Genomic DNA, 20,434 nt, shown 5'->3' with positions numbered 1-20,434 from the left:
ATTTCAGCCAGGAATTTTTTTAACTTCTAAACTGCAGAAGATGAAGGTCAGAGTATGGGGCAAGGTCAGTAACAGGATTACAGGTACTCTGTGAACATGGCTGATTTTTAATTAATTTCAACAAATTATGAGAACTCCGACAGAAAAAAGTCCAACGGGCTAGAAAAGATGCCCTAAACATAGTCTGCCTCATTTCTCTCCCTGACTGGATTACCGCATCCAGTGGGGTCACCACTTAGCGGTTGCAAATTGTGGAACATGGAATATACAGACATTGCTGGACAATACAAATAGTGAATGTCCTGAACGCAGGACTGCCATTGCGAGGGAGTTGAGATGTTTTAATATTGACATAGCAGCACTCCAAGAAACTTGAAGAGCAGGAGAAGGACAACTGAAGGAAGAAAAAGGAGGTTATACCTTGTTCTGGAAAGGACTGCCTGAACAAGAACGATGAATAGATGGAGTAGCTTTGCTATTAACAATAATCTTGGGACGCTCTTGTCAGAAGTTTCTATTGACATTAATGAACGACTCTCAACTCTCCGGTTAAAACTTACAAAAACCAGCAGGCAACTATTGTAAGTGCTTATGCACCAACATTAGATGCTGATGGAGACATCAAGGAAAAATTTTATAACCAGCTGGGCATCATCTTATCAGAGATTCCTAAGGAGAATAAAATTATTCTCTTGGGTGATTTCAATTCAAGAGTTGGGCGTGATTTCAATTAATGGCCAGAAATCATTGGGAAAGAAGGAGTCAGTAATAGTAACCTGAATGGCATTCTACTTCTGACTAAATGTGCAGAGCATAATCTTGTTATTACAAACACACTCTTTCATCAGAAAAATTAATTTAAAACAACATGGAAGCATCCTCAGTCAAAACACTGGCATCTCCTGGATTACGTAATTGTCCGTGCCAAAGATCGTTGTGATGTACTCCTCACTAGGGCCATCACAAGTGCTGATGACTGCTGGACAGATCACCAATTAACTCGATCCACTATGGCCATTAATATTGTTCCTCAACGTAGGCTCCAAGAAAGAAAACCAAGGCATAAAATGAACATCCATGCCCTTCAAGATCCTATTAAGCGAGCCTGCTTTCAAACAACTCTCAAGCAACATCTACTGACGGAACTCCCTGAAAATGTCGAGGAACACTGGATTAAACCAAAGACATCCATTATTGCAGCATGTGAACAAACTATTGGATACCAAATTAAGAAACATCAGGATTGGTTTGATGAGAATGATAGTGAGATTGAACATATCATCAACAAGAAAAGGAAAGCGTTCCAGATGTGGCAGAAAGACATTAACTGTGCCGCTAAGAAAAATATCTATGCCAGTGCAAAGGCTGAGGTCCGAAGAAGAACTACAGAACTTAAGAACACCTGGTGGATAAAGAAAGCTCAAGAAGTCCAGCACTTTGCAGATGCTCACGATGCATGGGGCTTTTTTAATGCCACAAAGGCCATCTATGGACCAACAAATTACGGTACAAATCCCTTACATTCAATAGATGGTAGCAAACTTCTTAAGGATAAAGAGTCTATTGCACTGCGCTGGAAAGAGCGTTAACAGGAACTCCTTAATCATAACTCTATTGTGGCTGATGAGGTCTTCTCGCAAATTCCACAACAACAAACTAGAGATGAGCTTGCAGTATCCCATAATTTGGATCAAGTCAGCAAAGCCATCAATCAAATGAAGAACAACAAAGTTAGTGGACCTGATGGGATTCCTGCTGAAGCCTTTAAAGAAGGTGGGCCTGAACTTACACAACAGCTTCATAAGCTCATCGAAAAAATCTGGATGAGAGAGGAGATCCCGGAAGACTTTAGGGATGCCATAATTATCACCCTTTTTAAGAAGGGTGATAGAACAGATTGTGGGAACTATCGAGGTACAGGCTTTAACGTTTGCAATGGGACCGGAGAGTATATTTTAAGTGAAAATAAACTTTAAGTGAAGCAATTGTCTTCACTTGTACTGCACGCAATAACCACTAGATGGCAGCGGCGTCATGCCAATAAAGTGTACGTTATTGCGAAGTGCACGAACATTAAGCAGGGTATGAGGACGTATGGAGCGTGTACGTTATAGCGAGGCGACGTTAAGTGAAGCGACATATACCTGTATTTCCCTTCTTGCTATCGCAGGTAAAATCCTTGCAAGGATCCTCGCAAATCACCACCTGCTGATCTCAGAGGATGTCCCCCCCAAATCTCAAAATGGTTTCTGCCCTTCCAGAGGAACAGTGGACATGATCTTCACTGCACGACAGCTTCAAGAAAAATGCAGGGAGCAGAATCAACCTTTATATACGGCGTTTATTGATTTGACTAAGGCCTTTGACACTGTGAATCAATCTGCTCTTTGGACCATCCTTCTGAAAACTGTATGCCTTGATAAATTTGTGAATATTTTGTGACTCCTTCATGACAACATGACAGCAACAATTTTGGACAACAATGGCTTTCAGAGTGATCCATTCAGAGTCAGATCAGGCGTACAACGGATGCGTCATAGCTCCTACCTTATTTGCTATCTTTATTGCTATGATTCTACACCTTATTGAGGGGAAACTTCCTACTGGCGTGGAAATCATATATCGAACAGATGGAAAGCTTTTTAATCTCAGTAGGCTGAAAGCAAAAAGTAAGGTAATGTCAACCTCTGTCATAGAACTTCAATATGCCAATGATAATGTAGTCTCTGCACATTCAGAGAAAGATCTTCAAAGTATCCTAAATGTCTTCACAGAAGCATATGGAAAGCTTGGGCTCTCAATATTAAAAAAACCAAAGTGCTTAATCAACAGGTGCGAACTAGTCCCCCCTGTAGCACCATCAATCCAGCTTAATGATATGACGTTGGAGAACGTTGATCACTTCCCCTATCTTGGCAGCCATCTCTCTGTAAAAGCTGACATTGATGATGAAATTCAACATCGTGTGAGCTCTGCGAGTGCTGCATTCTCCCGAATGAAGCATAGAGCGTTCAAGGATTGGGATATTTACAGAGAGACCAAAATGCTTATTTGCAAAGCCATTGTACTACCCACCTTACTGTATGCCTGTGAAACATGGACCATTTATAAATGCTACTCCCAACTTCTTGAAAGATTCCACCAACGCTGCATCCGGAAAATTCTGCAAATTACTTGGGAAGACAGACGGACTAATGTTAGCATTTTGGAAGAAGCAAAGACCACCAGTGTTGAAACAATGATTTTTCAACATCAACTTCGCTGGACTGGCCATGTTGTTTGAATGCCTGATCACCGTCTTCCAAAGCAGCTACTTTACTCCCAAATGAAGGATGGAAAATGGAACATCGGTGGACAACAAAAGAGGTTTAAAGATGTTCTTAAAGCATATCTAAAAAAATGTAACATGAACATCGAGAACTGGGAAGTCTTGGCCCATGAACGTCCCAAATGGAGGTTGGCTATTGTCAAAGGTGCTGTGGACTTTGAAGAAGCACGAATACAGGGCGAACGGGACAAACGAGCTAAGCGGAAGGCATGTCAAACAAATCCTCATTGCGTCCATCTTCCATCTGGAAACCTATGTCCTCACTGTGGGAGGCTGTGTGGATCCAGAATTGGCCTCCACAGTCACTTACGGTCCCACTGTTAACGACCTTATCTTGGAAGACAATCTTACTCGGCCACGAGTGATCGCCAATGAATGAATAACTTATGCTTTACCCAACTTAGTTTGATCTGGGTGATCTTACCAAATTCGCTGCTACAGAAGGCCTCCATCTCCTCGCGTTCCGTTCTGCAATCAGTCAGGCACACCTCTGTCGTGTCAGCATCTAGAGCAAGGACAAGAACCAAATTGGCTGGGAGTTAAAGCTGCACAGATTCAAAGAAGGGGTGGAACCCACCATAAAAATTAATAGTGATTAAGCAGCGGAACAGATCAATATATTAGTGACTCAAAATGCATTCGTTTTTCTCAGTATGTTCTAGCAGCCACCAAGCTTCCTGCTGTAGCTGCACTGTGAGGATATTGGCCTGATATGGCTTTTACAACAATTTACCCTTTGCCTCCATCCATGCTCAACAGATCTAACAAACTAGGGAAATTTTGGTTCAAAAATGAACTGAAAGATACTAAGACTGTCAATGGCTTCTTCAGCATAGTAGAAAACATTTTCCAAATCACTACAGTGGTTTGTACTGCCTAAGTTTTTACTGAGGGGAAAAATTGTGACTCTTCAATGCTTATAATACTCTCGCATGTGCAAGAATGTAACAGTACAATCAAAAGGATGAAAGCCAAGTATAGGCTTTGTTCATAAACTTTAAACTATTATTAACTGCTAAATCTATGTATTTAATTTACTTATAAACTAATAATCATTGTGTAATTCTGGTTTCTCTCCATCTCCCTTCCCTTTCTTAATGTCTTGAATTACACAGTTATACGTGATTCTGAGGTCTCAAGTTGCTCCTCCATTCATTCACATAAGAGGGGAACGATTTCCACCACCCACAGCCCCTTCCACGACATCCCTCTCCATTCCAATGGCACCCCTAACCCCGAGGACCAGAACTACAAGCGGGGGGCTGTAGAGGGAAAGGTGAGGAGAAAGAACCCCATACCATGAACATGGAACTCTGTTCCATTAACAGAGAAAAAGTCAGGATCCAAGCCAGAATAACTTTCTTACGGCAAAAAGACATTTTAGGGGAGAAGTCATCTACTTGGAGCCATATAACAACAAACTACTATGACTATTTTTTTCTATGTATAGTTTATTAGGGTTTTCACATTGTTACAATAAAAACAGTATAGTCCCTTATTACCTCCCAGCCCCCCTTCCTCTCTCTGCCCTCATGCCCCCCCTTTTTTTCCTGATGTTCAGTTGTTTGGCATGTTGTGTAGCATTCAGGTTCACATGCTCAGAGAAGTGTTACGGTAAATGAATGTCACTGTTCTGCTGGAGTCACAGATTAAGAACTGTTGGGTTGGAGAAGTGTCCACCCCTACAGTGCATTGTGCCTCCCACTTCTGAGAGTCCCAGGAATGTATTCCAAATCTCTTGGAAGTTTTTTTTTTTTATATAGTTTTTGGAGCAGAATTTCCTCATAGGCTGTTAGTTGCTAAAGATGTTGTATCCAGTTTTCTGTGCTTGGTGTGGCCCAGCTTTTCCAATGTTGAAGGATTATTCATGTTGCCATCAGAATGGCTTGGTGGGACCATCCTTCCTGTCCTTTTGATAATCTCCACCAGGCAGGGATGTAGTCAATTACTATGTTGGTGTTTCCTATTAAGAGGGTTTTGTCCAGAACCAAGCTCGTTCTAGCCTGTACTTCCTTCTAGAAGGGTTTTAATTACTGGGCAGTTCCATAGTAGGTGGATTAGATTTGCTTGTGGCTGCTTGCATCTCCAGCAGTTGTGCTTGGGTTTAATGCCCCTGTACTTAAGGCATGCTGCCAGGGGAGTATTTTCTGTTGGATTAACCTCAGCCTAATAGTTTAATACTGCATAGGGCTTTATCCTATTGTGCAGGTGTTAGGCGGGCTTCTAATACTTTGTTCCATTTGTGCCTAACTGGATCTACATCAGGGCTTGGTATGTTACATACTGATGTGTATAGGCACTTGCTACATTTTCTTTAGGAGGTGAAGGTTTGTGCAAGAGATCTGATGTGTCTACTGCACTCAGCACACCTGGGCTGAATTTTGGTACTATGACTATATTTTATATAAAGCTTGCACTTTGCAATACTCTTTTATCTTGAAACAAATATTGTGTCATAATGTATTGAACAACTAGTTTTTCTGATTTTCTTTCATTCACTGGATGTTACTAGCACTCTATTGATATATTGTCAATCCTACCAATTTCATTCTCTCTCAGACCTTTTGAAGCCATCTTAGTTGGCTGTGTTCAAGTCTTATGGTATCTTATGGTCTAGCAGCTTCCAGGGACTTTTGCACTTGTTCATGTAAATGTCCTTCAATTGGATGTTTTAATAAAATTCAGTTGGCATATAAGTGGGTCAAAGCACAGGTGCATGTACAGCATTTCTTCCTGACTTTCTACCTCTGCAATCCCATAATGGGTTCAGTGGCTGGAGCCAACTCCAGGAATATTCTGGAACTCTAGCCAGGGAGCTGGCGCTCTTAGCTCCTCCCACTCATTCCTTGAAAGGTACAGGCCCATTCTGTTCTGACTACTGCAGTAACAGCATCTCAGGGAACATTCTATGCAGATTTCTTTCACAATGAGTTTCACACCTTTTTATTTAAATAGGGACTTTTTCAGTTCTTAACTAAGTTGGACCCTGACCTGTTGTTGTTGTTGGGTCCCCTCCCTCATTTTTGTCCCTCACACTTCTACGACATATTTGGTATCTTTTTAGAAAGTGTCACAATGGGGAGGGGGTTTACATTCTCCGCCATAGACTGGCATTATTTATTTATTTATTTATTATATTTATATCCCGCCCTTCCTTCCTTACCATTATTTAATTGTCTTGGAGAGAAGCATGAGGTAGGCGTCTGCCTAAAATTAACCAAAGAAGCACAGTAGAACAATTCAGCTAGGCTGAGGGCTTTGTGAGAGAAAGAACTAGCACCATCATCTCAGACTAGGTCTTGGAGCCCCTGGCTATAAATGAGGAGAAAACTTAGTTCATTCTTGCTTCTTCCAACTATTCCAAAAGCTCTCCAACATATGCTCTTTAGTAGCTCCTTCTACCACTTCTAGTCCTGGTGCAAGACCTCATTTCAAGCAATTAGCTCCCAAGCACACTTCTGAGATCTCTTCAAGAACCTGGAGAATGGGGCCATAACAATTCCTCAGTTCTATCAACAACTGCTGACATTAGTCCCACACCAAAGCGAAAAAACATAGTATGTATCACCCCAAATTCCTTGTCTTTGCTACATTTCAATTTCCAGTTCTTGCTCTGTCCATACTGGGCACTTCTGACTAGATATCAGCCACTGCTACCTGGACTATCCATACCAATTGTTTCTCTCCCAGCTTCAGCACCAGGTGTGCCTGTGTCAGTTCCCACAAATGTCTAATGAGCTTTAACAGTAAGAGTGGCTTTCTTGGCCCAAGGGATGAATTGAGGACTGGCCAGCCCACAGAAGGCTCTATGCCAGTGGTGACTATACTCTCTTGCATACATGCATGTGCTCACCATACATACAACACACACATCAGCAGTGGAACTGGGGGAAGGGATTTCCTGTAGCACTGGACTGGGTGGAGAGGAGAGGTTCTGATGGCATGGAAGCAGCACTCTGATGGCATGAAAGCAGTGTTCCCCACTCAGCATTGCACTAAGAAAAGGGAAACTTTACTCAGCCCAGCACTGTGATAGGGAGGGAAAATATCCACTTATCTTGCAAAGGAGCCTGTGATGTAACACCTTCTCTCTGTGATGTAACGCTATTGTAAGAAGGTCTTGGTGCTCAGGAAACAGGAGGGAGTATCCTGGTTGCTGTGCTTGAAGATCTTACCACGGTGCCACATGAGAGGGGGAAAAGGCTGCTTTGCAGGACAAGTTGAGGCAGAGGTGTCCACTATTTGGAGGGCTCATGGATCTTCATATAATGGAGAACACCTTAGCAGAATAGTTTTTTTTTTAAAAAAACCTGCTAAATTATTGAGGGTGATCTATCCACCTGATAAACTGTTTGTGCAGGAACGCAATACTAATAGGAATTATTTTTAAAATTGCAAAGTGGTTGTTATTATTTCTTGTATTTATTTCTTGCTAAAAACAGTAATAAAATACAGCATAAAAGCAAAATTAAAACTAAAAATAATAACATATGATGATTAGTAGTACTCAAGACACTGGAACAGAAACCATTTTAGTCAAAGTAGACAGGCAAATAGGACCACTCCTGTTATGCCCCAAAGGCCAGCAAAAATAAATGGGTTTAAAAAGGTAAAGGTGTCCCCGCACTTTAGTGCGAGTCGTTTCTGACTCTTAGGGTGATGTCTAGCGACGTTTACTAGGCAGACCGTATATGTGGGGTGGGATTGCCAGTTCCTTCCCCGGCCTTTCTTTACCCCCCAGGATATGCCAGGTACTCATTTTACTGACCACGGATGGATGGAAGGCTGAGTGGACCTCAACCCCTTTTACCGGAGATTTGACTTCCTCCCGTTGGAATCAAACTCCGGCCGTGAGCAGAGCTTTCGGCTGCATTACTGCCGCTTACCACTCTGTGCCACGGAAGATCTTTAAAATGGGTTTAAAGTTGACCTTAAATAAATTAATGTGGCAGACAATTGGATTTGTACTGGGTTCATGCAGCTGTTTTGTAATCTAAAGCAGGAAGTAAGCAGTTACTATACTTGCTGCTGTGGCAACTGTAAAGCATTAATGTTTGTGTATGTTTATGGTTGCAGCCTAAAATCATGAATCTATAAATGGGATCAAGATGAACACAGCAGCACTGCTTCCTTACCATTCTTTAAGACACTGAAGTGATACAGCAGGCTCAATGTCTGTTGGTTTGTGAGCTGGGAAGGATCAGTGGCATTCCTGAGCGAATTGCTGAGTTTGTAGTAAGGATTTATCTTGCCAGGTCGGTTGAGGTGGTCCAAATTGGCGGAGCGTTGCCCAGTGTTTGACCCTGTGTTTTTGAAAGTGTGTGCTTCTGCCAGCAATTTGCCTTGATGATGGGAATAGGCAGGGGAATGATGGTAGGCTGAGATGCTATTGGCAGCTTTCAGTTGGAGCCTATCAGTGTGCATTCGGTTTGTATGACTGAAGTAAGTGGCAGGAAGAACACCTTCCCGGTGGCTCTCAGAAGGGAGGCCTTTAACAAGCTGGACAGGCTGCTTCCTTAAACCTGTATGGTTCACTGCTGAATATTTGACCTTTTTCTTTTTGTTCAAAGACAGCAGGTGTGCATGTTCTGCTTTCACCTTTTGCAAGTCGCCTGGAGGCAGTGGCTGGTCCTCAGTGCTGATACCTCTTAGTAGAGACTTACTCTGGCTGGGTGTGGATTCCACTGACCCATAAACATCTTTGCTGAATAGCTGGATGGAGTTTCCCACATATGTCAGTGGACCTGTAGTCAGAGAGAAAGAGATTAATATGCGATTAGAGAAGTCACCCAAGATACAGGCTCACGGAGGGATTCCATGAGCATGGGGCATCCACCATTTCCTCCTAAGGCCAGCCCGTAACATAGTGTGGCAGAGAAGTAAGACTGTATTTATTTAAGTTTCCTTATGGTGGTCAAAGTCTGTGGCAGATGGGATGGAAAGGGGATTTATGGAAGTTTGTGCTTTGGACTGTGGGACTTCCCTGATCCCTTTCCCATTTGTTAACTGCCTTAAAGCATTTGAGTTGGAACAGCAATAACATAACACAATGTCACCGTTGCCGTGGTTTATGTGCCCCTGATGGACCTGAAAGATCCAGTACATGCCAAGCAAACAAATCATAAGCAGCTGATGGGCCACTTCCTATCCTGCCCTTTCTTTCTCCTCATCTATGTGTTATGCATATCTAGGTCAGGGACATACTGGAAGAACAGTACTGAGTAGCAGCTGATGTTGCTGCATCAGAGTGGCCTTGAATTGGTTTTTGTCAGCGTCTGGTTTCTAGAACATGACCCTATTTAATTAATGCCAACGAAGCAACTCAGCTGTGTTAGGCTATATTTGTACCACCTAAAGCAATCTTCTCAAACCTTGGGTCGCCAGAAGTTGTTGGACTCCAACACCATCATCCCCAGCCAGCATAGCCAATGCTCAGGGATGATGGAAGCTGTTGTGTATCGAGGGACCCAGGACTTGGGAAGGCTGCTTTAGAGCAAGCCTAAGTTGCTACAGTGGTAAACTTGTTGGGCTAGGGCTAGGCTAGCATCTTTCCAGCTGAGACCTCAGCACTGCAACACAGTATTTTGCAGCTGTAAGCGGAAGCCTGAAGGCCTAGCATTTTTTTTACTGTTTTTGTAACAAATTAAAAGCACAATTTATAAACAAACCCCTCTCTAAAAAAAGAATACTGAATGTCCAGGGAGCATCCGGGGAGCAGGGTTCACATTGCATCCTGGTCTGATTGTTTAAAAGTCCCTGACAAACATGGCTATTTGATTTTCCCATCCACAGGAAGCCTTGTTGACAATGTCATCTGCTCTCCTTAAGGCCTGTCACCAGCTCTGCATATTAATTAATAATCATTCAGCCTAAGATTTAGATCCCCAAAATGCAAAAGGCAATTGACTAAGATCCCTGTAAAAAGAACTTTAAGGTTTGGCTGCCTTTTGTTACAAATTATAATCTGATCCTAATTGTGTTTGTTCAAGAGTCCCATTCATTGCTTAGATTAACTTCTGAGTAAGAATGCTTAAAATTGCATTTTCAGCAAATATTTCTAAGATTTTTAGTCTTTAAAACTATAATTTGTATCTTTTTCAGCTTGATTTCTCCTCAGTCAAGGTTACTCTCCGTTTAAACATATTAATAATAATTTAACTAACCTTCCCATGTAGATAAGTAGCTGTTCATTTTGTTTTTGTTTTTAATTTACATAATCATAATAGCAGGCAGCCTGTGCGTTAGTAGTAAAGGTAAGTAGGAGGAAGCATGTAAGAGAGATTTGGCCTTTACTAATGAAAGCTAAAAGAACGATGATGAGCTATCAGTTGCATTTTGTTACTGCAGCAGGCTGGCAGCACAAAGCAGGAAACTTTCCAGACCTGATTTTACACCAATTACGTGGAGACTGAGCTTTTTCCCTGGCAGGAGCACCATTTGTGGGCTGTTACGTTATTCCAGCTCTTCTTTCCCACCTTAGACTTAGATTGGAGAGAGAGAGAGAGAAAAACAAACATGGTCTGTTTGCATCTCCCATTGTTGACTGCTGGTTTACCTCCAGTTCTGAAGTCTCCCGACTGTTGACTTCATCATTTACATGTCTCTTTCCCATGACCACAGCTGGTGAGAGTAAAGATTGTTTGATAACCGCCTGTGAAGGCAGAACATGGCATGAAGGGAGAGGAAATCTCTGCTGAGTGTAGGGCAAGTGGTGGCTTCTCTGTCCAGCCATGCTCCCTTCTGTTCCCCTCCCCCCTTATTATTTCTAATTGATTGAGCAGACCCTTTGTTTCTGTGTTTGAGGCCATCACTCTTATCATGTGATTCAAAAGGATAGATTGTCATGTAATGACCCCATGTTTTTATCAGATGACATTGCCTATGTTAAAGTTTCTTGAGAGAAGGTTCCTCTCCATGCGTTCTCAGGTGCCTTATCTACTATAGTGGAGCTGTGTATCCAGGACCAACCTTAGGGGTGGATGAGCTGGGCAGTTGCCTGGGGTGCTGAACTAAAGGGGGGTGCCAAGCTGAGCTCAGTGGCTGCGTTTTTTTAATGTTCTGTCTACAGTGATTTAGGGTGGCAAGAGCAAGTGTCTGTAATCCTTTTTTAATGTTCTGTGGGTTTAGGTACTAACTACAAAAATTATCTTCCTTCAATTAGATTTAAAGTATGTCTCTTTTTCCACTTCTATATCAGTTGCACTAGGTAAAAATCAGTGGCACACAGATTTACTTTGAGGCAACATTACCTAGCACTTAGCACTTCAAATACTATAAACAATATAAGCACCATATAAATAATAAAAAATAAGTCGTAAGCTGTGAGAGGTCAGCTGGATACTTTTATTACTTATCACTTTTCTTTATTATTTTTAAAGATAAAATTATTGGATATTCTAAAATAGATAATGCTTACTTAAAAGATAGGAGCTGCTACAAATAATTAAAAAAAACCATGATAGTTCTGCTGTGTTGCATCATATATTACCACTTCTCAGAATATGAAAGGAAGAGGCATAATAGTGGTGTGAGGCCAGGAAGAATCCTTTGTGAGTGAGTAGTGGGGAAAGCCAGCCACAGACAAGACCCAAAAGACTTGTGAGACTCAGCCCAGAAAGGCTTTGGAATTTAGAGGAGGAACTCAGGAGAAACACAACCCAATTCCTATTCCCTTATCTCCATCTAAGAAACAATGAAGCACACCTGTCATTCTGCTTGATCCCAGGGTAAGGAAGAGCTGCAGGTGAGAATTCTCTCATGTAGCCTGTGCATGCAGTCATTCTCAGGTGTGGCCTGCAGCTTTGCATACACATGGATGGGTTCTTGTAGGGGGCAGCAGCAGAGCCCTCAACATCACACCTACACTGGGGCCCATAAACCCCAGCTGGGTGGCCCTGCAAAACTGACTGGGGAGGGGCCCCAAAGGCACTCGTTGCCCAAGGTGCTATTTATCCTAGGGGTAGCCCTGTATGTATCCATATGCCCATTAGACCAAGGCCAACTGCAGTGTAAAGGGAAAGCTCAGGGTTACATGTGTGCACCCCAAGGTTTTGTTAAGGGACTTGAATAAATCAGATATCTTGCCCAAAAAAGAAAGGTCAGAAAAAAAATTCACAAGCCAGTGTTTTGTAGTGGCTAGGACATTGGTCTTAAAAGTGGAGAGGGACCTAGGTCACATCCACAGCATACATTTAAAGCACATTTGTAGCACTTTAACAGTCAGGGCTTTCCCCAAAGAATCCTGGGAACTGTAGTTTACATCACCATTCACAAACTATAGTTCCCAGGATTCTTTGGGGGTAGCCATGTTGTTTAAATGATTCCTGCTCATCCAGAAATCTCACTCTGTGAGCTTTAGCATATATCTTTCTTGATTTAACTTAAGATTGTTGTGGGAGGAGCAAATTGGGAAAATAGAGATCCTTCGGGGAGAGACAGGATAAAAGATTAATAAATCGAGTGACACAAATTTGGATATTTCTGTTGGCGACTCTTTCCTTCTCCTGCAAAGGATTACTTTGCCTAATTTGCTCTAGCTAATGACTTGTGGCCAGTAGGAATGAAATACAGGCATCCTGCTTTACACTACTCTGAATCTCCAGGGTTCTTTTTCAGGAACTGCCCCTAGATATGTGAATGCTACAATAGTTAGGAACATTTTCTGTTGTAGCACCTGCATAACACAATGTGATAAACTTTCTGGTTTGAGGCTATGGTCTGAAGTCACATGAGTCCACCACCTTGCAGAAGCTAAGGATGTCTGGGTCTGGTCAATCCCTGGATGGGAGATCCCTGGGAACCGCATGTATACCAGCTTGGATTCCTTGATGAAAGAAAGGCAGGATATAAATCTAACAAATAAACAAATATGCAGTGCAGGACTGCCCCAAGTGTGCAATGTATAGTCCTTCTCAGTTTGGGATCACACATTTTATTTATCTAAAAGCTTTCCAAAAGTGCTTATTAAAATAATCCCAAAGCTGTGTAATAAATATTTATATTAAAAAAACAGCAGGGGGGTTATCTGGATGTGTGAATAATGTTAATAATAAAATACATTTAGATTACTTGTAATACAACTTTATGCATTATTTACTCAAATATAAGTTCTGCTGAGTTCAGTGGGGCTTACTCCCCAGGAGGTATGCATAGGGCAAGCACAGGAGAGGCCAAACTTCCACCATCAGTATGAAGTAGATTTCAGATTTCTTTTTCTCCTCTCACTCAAAACAAAAACTTTCACATATTAAGAAAGTTATTTTGTCACATTACTTATCCATTGAAATGCAGAATTGAAAACCCTACAGGGGGGAGATTTGAAACCTCAGGCAAGCTTGGGAAAGTGCCTGTAACTTGGTGGGAAAGCACCTGTTTTGTATGCAGCAGGTCCCAGGTTGAAGTCCCCAGCATCTGAGAAAAATCCCACGTCCGAAACTCCGGAGAGCAGCTGCCAGTCAGTGCAGCTTCCTATGAAAGGCATCAAGCTAACCCTTTTCCAAGCTCTGCCTTGCTTTCTGTTTCCTTGTCTCTTCTTTTTGCCTCTCCTATCTCTGGAGCTTAGGCTTCATCGCACGATCTCATCAGTCGTTTTGCACGACTGAGGAGCAACGGTCAATAGTCCCCCAAAGGCTGATACTGTCGCCAGCTGCATACCTTGTCTCGCCTCCCTCCTTTCTCCCTGCCCCCCCCGCCGCACGCCGTGATCTAGTCCTCCCGACGTCTACGTCCTCTCTCAGCTGTCGGATTGCGACGCCACTGAAGGTCCACTAGGACCTTTTTATCGATGTATATATATGCTAGGGAGGAAGGCTGACATCGGGATTTTTCGCCTCTCCGGCATCTGTGTACCCACATGTCGCCGTGCCCGTGTGTCTCTGTTGTCTTTCAGGGCAGGTGGCAAGCTAGGAGCGAGCAAGAAAGCAAGCACCTGAGAAGTCTTCCCGCGCAAGAGAAAACAGCCGGGGAAACGTGGGAGTCCCCGCATCTGCTGCTACTGGGCTGCCTGCTTTTTAGTCAACATCTGTAAAGACAAACACACATCCCCCCCACACCCCTCTACAAATACCTCTGGGCTGAGGGGATAGGCAGGCTCAAAGGTTCCTTCCCGAGGCTCTGTGAGGCGAGTCACTAAATGCAGCTGGTGAAGGCAACAGTTCGGCAGGACGAGAGACTGACAGCTTGAGCTCAGCAAAAGTGTCTTCTCGTCTTACCTTAGACTGCTGCGGGCAAACCTACCTGCTCCAGAGCTGAGGGAGAAGGCCAAGGCGAAGCACAGGAGCCAGAGACTTTTAGATGTCATTGTAAAGGAAATATTTTTCCAAACTAAAAATGAACTCGAGTCTCTCTCTCTCTCTCTCTCTCTCTCTCTCTCTCTCTCTCTCTCTTTTTGGCCCTTCCCCCTGTTCATGCTAATGAGAGGCATCCTTAGGGGAAACGGAATCGGTCACTGGCCAAACCACTGGAGCAAGACCAAGCTGTTGCTCTGCCACTTTTGAAAAGGGACATTACCTCTCTCCCCAGCCTCCCGCCCTGCCCAACTGCTGGCAGCAAGGATCTGAAAGAATCAAGGCAATTTCTTCGCTTCCTGCAAGAAAAAGACATCCCACCGACTTCTCCAGCTCTGTTTGAAATGTATTCTCTCCCAGCGTAGAAATCAGATCCATTTGAAGAGATCTTTGCTTGAAAAAGAAATACTCTTGCCTAACACCCTTGGCAAGAGTGTGCACATAGTCCCACTAGTTTCCCCCTCCTCACCCCATGGTTGATTACACAAATGAATGGATGGTACATTATCAACAGCTGTTACTAATGATAGCTTAATAGAGCCTCCATGTTCAGAGGCAGTATACCCCTGAAAAACAGAAGCTGCAGGCCAACAATAGCTATGGGCTCTGGGATTCGTGTGAACTTTCTGCAGGCATCCAGCCAACCACTGTTGGAAACAGAATGCAGGATACAATAGATGTTTGGTCTGACCCAGCAGGGCTCTTCTTGTGTCCTTATGTACAAGTGATTGTGTTGCTCTATTTATACTGTTTTGCTTGAATTTGTATCACAGCATGACTAGGTATTGCTTACATACAATTTACACAGGTTAATATTAATTCAACTGGTAGTATACTGTCATTCATGTGCTGGTAACCTCCAAGCTGACCTACTGCAATGTGCTCTATGTGGGGCTGTCCTTAAGGTTGGTCCGTTACGTAGGGCTGCAATTAGGGGAAAAGACAGTGGCTCGACTCCTCACTAGGGCAGACTGTTGCCAACCATGTCACATTGCTGCTGAAAGAATTGCACTGGCTGTCAATTAGCTACCAAGCTAAGCTCAAGGTATTGGTGCTGGTATACAAAGCCCTATACAACTTGGGGCTGGGAGACATAAAATATCATCTCATCCCTTATATACCCAATCAGTTACTGCCATCTCCAAGAGTGGGCCTCCAGCAGATACCATTTTATTCAGAGGCCAGTTACATATGTTACAGGAATCAGGCCTTCATTGTAGTGACACCTTGGAACTCTCTTCTGGTACACATAAACTATGCCCCTTTTTTGTCTTTTCAGCACTAACTGAAGGCCTTCCTTTTTCAACAAGACTTTTAAGTGGGCATCTTTATGTCAAACTGTATTGATTTGAAATTTGTATATATAAAATTGTTTTTAATTATACAGCCATAAGAGTGCCTTTCTGCTGCTTCAAAACAAAACCTTACACAACTTAATAGTCCTGAACTCAGAAACACTTGCTTAACAACCCTTTTACGTTTTCATGGTGATACACAAAACACTCAGAGAGAATCCAGTGTTCAAAGTGTAAAACGAGAAAAAAATCCAGACCTGTCAGACGTTTTTCTGTCACTTGTCTCATAATTTGTTGAAATTAAAAATCAGCCATGTTTACAGAGTACCTGTAATCCTATTACTGGCCTTGACCCATACTCTGACATTCATCTTCTGCCGTTTAAAAAAATGCATGGCTGCTTTTTAATTAATTTAAGAAATTTAACACTGAAGTCTATTACAGCATCGGGCATGCTCAGTAAGAACCAACTGTCAGTGTTCTAAAAGCCAGACTCACAGCTATTTGCCTTGGCTAATCAGTGCACCACACCCAAGCCTGACCTTTATTTCACTTTCAACAGTCATGGCTTCCCCCAAATAATCCTGGGAAGTGTAGTTTGTGAAGGGTGCTGAGAGTTGTTAGGAGACTCCTAATCCCCTGAAAGAGTTCCAGTGGCCAGAGTGGTTTAACAGTCAGCCTCTCCTCTGGGGATTGTAGCTCTGTGAGGGGAATAGGGCATCTCCTATCACCTGTCAGTACCCTTCAAAAACTACACTTCCCAGAATTCTTTGGAGGAAGCCATGACTGTCTAAAGTGAAATAAAGGTCTGGTGTGGATGTGACCACAGATAGCTTTGGTTTAAATTTGGGTGGGAGACTATATGTGCCTGCAGTAGGAGGGAGAAACCCGGAAAAACAATAATATTGTTCACAATGTTTTCCTTTTGGAAAGGGCCTTCCCTCTGTTCAGTGGCCACCCACCCAATCTCCTCCCCTCCATCTGTTTCCCCTCCTCCCCATCCCCCTCTCTGCCCCTTCCCCAGGTAAGCTTTACCTATCCTAAGTATGATTGTACAGAAGTAAATCCTACTGAATTCAAAAAGCATGCAAATGATCAAACCTGCTTTCCTCTCCTCCCTCCCTCCCTCCCTCTTGTCGGAATTCTATTGAGTAGCATAGCGGAATGGAGTGTATTGAGCGAGCTTGTGTGTGTGTGTTTGAATCTTTGCTAAAATTCTACCTTCCCTGCAAATTAGTCAGACAGAGACTTTAAGCTTTAAAATAAGAAAGAACTACTTTATTCTGGAAGTACATGCTTGATAGGAAAGAGTCCTATATCTAGCTAACTAGCTATGTTGGAGCAGTCTGCACTGGTCCCAGTGCAGCTCTCATGCTGGTTGAGAGGGAGAGACAAAGGAAAGATGTCTGCTCCCCTCTCAAGAGAGAAGAAGGAACTGGGAAGGTGGGAAGGAACTGGGATCAACATCCTCTGCATTTCAGTCTAGCAGGAGGGCCATGCAGCCTCAACCCACCAAGCTGGAGTTGAACCTCATACATTCCAACACCCCTTGCCCCTTCCCTCTCCTTTTCTTTGGCCCTCCCCTCCCCCTTCTCCTTCTCCCCCATGGTCAGTTTTACCTAACCTAAGCATGACTGCATGGGAGTAAATCCCATTGAAGTCAATAAGCATGCAAATGATCAAACCTACCCTTCCCTACTCCTCCATCCCCTTTCCTTCAGCCTCCTTCCCCCTCCCCCTTCTCCTCCCCCATGGTCAGTTTCACCTATCCTAAGCATAATTGCATGGGAGTAAATCCCATTGAACTCAATAAGCATGCAAATTATCAGACCTGCCTTTCCCCACCCCCTCTCCTTCCCCTTTCTCTCCTGCCCCTTTCTCTCCTGCCCCTCCCCTCTTCACGTCTCCTCTCCCCTCCTCTCCCCTTCTTCCTCCCCTCCCTTCTTCCTTCTTTCCCCTCCCCTGCCCACTCCAGCCTTCCCTCTTCTCTTCCGCCTCCATGATCAGTTTCACCTCTGCTAAGCTTGATTGCAGAAGCGTAAATCAAATTGAACTCAATGAGCATGCAAATGATCAATCCATTTTCAGCAAACTTGCACAGGATCCCCTTTCTTACCTCCTGAATTAAAAGGCAGAGAAATTCTCTAATAGGCAAAAAAACACCTTGTGGTTTAACAGTGTACCTATAGGCAAAAGATATTTCTATCACTTTTAAAAGCAGGGAAATTAGGCAGCACAGGGGAGCAGGAGACCTGACTGTGATGTTTCTATATTAATGTATATATGGTAAGTGTTGGTTGTTTAGAAGATACATGGTAAGTGGAGTGAAAGAGGAGGGGGAGTGAATGGGCAGTAGAATGCTCGATGATTGGCTGAGTGTTTAAAATGGCTGAACGTATAAAAGGAAGAGTGAGAGTGGAATCTGGGGGGAGAAGAGAAAGAGTGGGTTGTTTGGTGGGTTTGAGAGAGTGGTTTACCAGGAGAGAGTGGAGAAGGAGGGGGGTGGAGTTCGGATTAGTATTGAGTAAAACCATATGCTTATATGCCTTAAGAAGAAATCTTGTTAATCTTGTTAGCTTTGTTATCTTTAATAAATACTTAATTTGGTTTACCAAAGGCCTGATCCTTGGCTGGGGTTTCACAGACCAGAAGGGAGGGTAAGGTAATGACCAAGGCTGAAGGGAAACTGTAACAAATGGTGGCAGCGGTGAAGAGAATAACAATACCAGTATTCAGAGTCTCTGGGAATACTAGTATTAGGACGTGACTGGTGGTTGCCTAGCAGGGGGATCTGTTGAGATCTGTGCTAGAGCGGGGAGAGAAACAATAAAAAAGGACAGTCCGGACTGGTGGAGTCCCTGGTGGTGCCTAGTGACAGGCAGTAGCCACGCGCAGGTAGGAACCTGACAGGGAGAGCCAGGGAAGGGCGTCACACTGACCTCCTCCTTGAGATATTGTACTGTCCTACAAATTTGTCAAAATGCAAACACAATTTGGGTTGGTTTTTCACAGTCCAATCCACTTCCTGTGTAGCTTGGAAAAATTTGGTAATGTGTCTCTGAGCATATTGTGAGTGGTGGCACCTGCAATCAGCCCAAATAATAGAAACAAGACATGTGCTGTGTTGATCTTATTTTAGCAGGTAGGAAGTAACAATATTAAGACAGATGATATAGTTCAAATAGTCACTTTAAATATGTTTGATTTACTTTGCAATTTTAGTGAAGCATTTTCTTTTGCTTCTGTGAATATGTGAAGTACAGCAACACTTTGCATAATTTACACTAAAAATACTCCAAAAACAATTGTGGAATAATGGCACTGATTATTCTGCAGAATAGTTTCCAATGGACATGAGGAGTGTCTCAATTTGCACAAGATAAAACAGTGAGAGGTGAAATATATTCTAGCAAATTTCTGGGTGTACTCTATGTTTTTAATTAACCATGCCCACCTTTCCTTAAGTGGAGTAGTTTAAGCATAGCAGGCTGAAAACATGCATGAATGGTGTGGATCTCCCCTAGGTATGCTGTGCATTCATTAGTGAATTGAAAAGAATAATTTTAAAAGATACTTTTTTAAAATGGAAAAGCTATAGCTCAGTGGCAGGGCATATGCTTTGCATGCAAAGGTCCAAAATTCAATTTCTGGAAAAGACTAGTGCATGGAATCCTGGATAGTCAATGCTACTTCATGTCATCAGTATTGAGTTAGATGGTATCAAACGGCCTGAGTTGGTACAAGGTCTTTTGTTCCTAAAAGTGGAAAGAGACCAAAGAGCCACAGTGACTCCAAAATTTATTTATGTATTTTATTTACAACATTTATATACTGTTTTATTGTAAAAAGTCTCAAAGCAGTTTACAGAAGGAATTAAAACAATAACATTATTAGCAAAAACAGTTAAAGACAGGTATTTAAAAACATTCAAAATAATAAAACCAACAATGAGTTCAAAACAGATAAAAAACACAATAGCTTCTAGCAGGGCCAGCACCAGTCTGTCCCGGGGGCCCTGCTCCCAGCCCCCCTACATACCACGCGGGACCACTCCACCTACCTCTTCTCTTTTTCTGTGAATGACCTGCATGGTGGGCGCACAGGTCGCTGCCATCAATCAAGATGGCAGCGGAGGCTTCTCTAAGGGACTGATACCCCCACTGCCATCTTTGCTGATGGCACGCATGCACGCTATGCTGCATGCATGCACATACCTGCCATCAATCAAGACGTTGGTAAGAGCATCAGCCCCTTAGAGAAGCCTCTGCTGCCATCTTGGTTGATGGCAGCTGCACCTGCAGCATATTCACAGAAAGGGAGGATAGGTGGAGCGGGAGGGCCTGAGCAGGCCCACACAGTCTGTAAGGGGAGCTGGGAGTTCCGTCTCTGCAATCTACTGCAGGATTGGGAGTTGACCTGCCGAGGATTGCAGAAGCTTGGGCAAGGCCCGACCTGGCCACCCTTTGATGCCAGTCCTGGCTTCTACCTGCCTGTGTAGGCTTGCCTAAACAAACATGTTTTTATCA

The 20,434-nt window shown here is 43.1% G+C and overlaps 1 protein-coding gene across 1 annotated transcript in view; it reads right to left on the bottom strand.

Annotated features, from left to right (window-relative positions):
* Positions 1 to 19,998, bottom strand: part of C3H17orf58 (chromosome 3 C17orf58 homolog) — a 29,417-nt gene extending 9,419 nt beyond the window's left edge. The window contains 4 exon segments of the mRNA XM_061613358.1: positions 3,753 to 3,833; positions 8,464 to 9,072; positions 14,564 to 14,882; positions 19,969 to 19,998. Coding sequence (XP_061469342.1) covers positions 3,753 to 3,833; positions 8,464 to 9,072; positions 14,564 to 14,882; positions 19,969 to 19,998 — 1,039 coding nt within the window.
* Between the last annotated feature and the right edge of the window lie 436 nt (positions 19,999 to 20,434).

Source organism: Rhineura floridana, chromosome 3 (genome assembly GCF_030035675.1).
Source record: "Rhineura floridana isolate rRhiFlo1 chromosome 3, rRhiFlo1.hap2, whole genome shotgun sequence".
Lineage (NCBI taxonomy): Eukaryota > Metazoa > Chordata > Lepidosauria > Squamata > Rhineuridae > Rhineura > Rhineura floridana.
The sequence above is the reverse complement of the archived record's forward strand: the minus strand, read 5'-3'. Positions and strand labels throughout refer to the sequence as shown.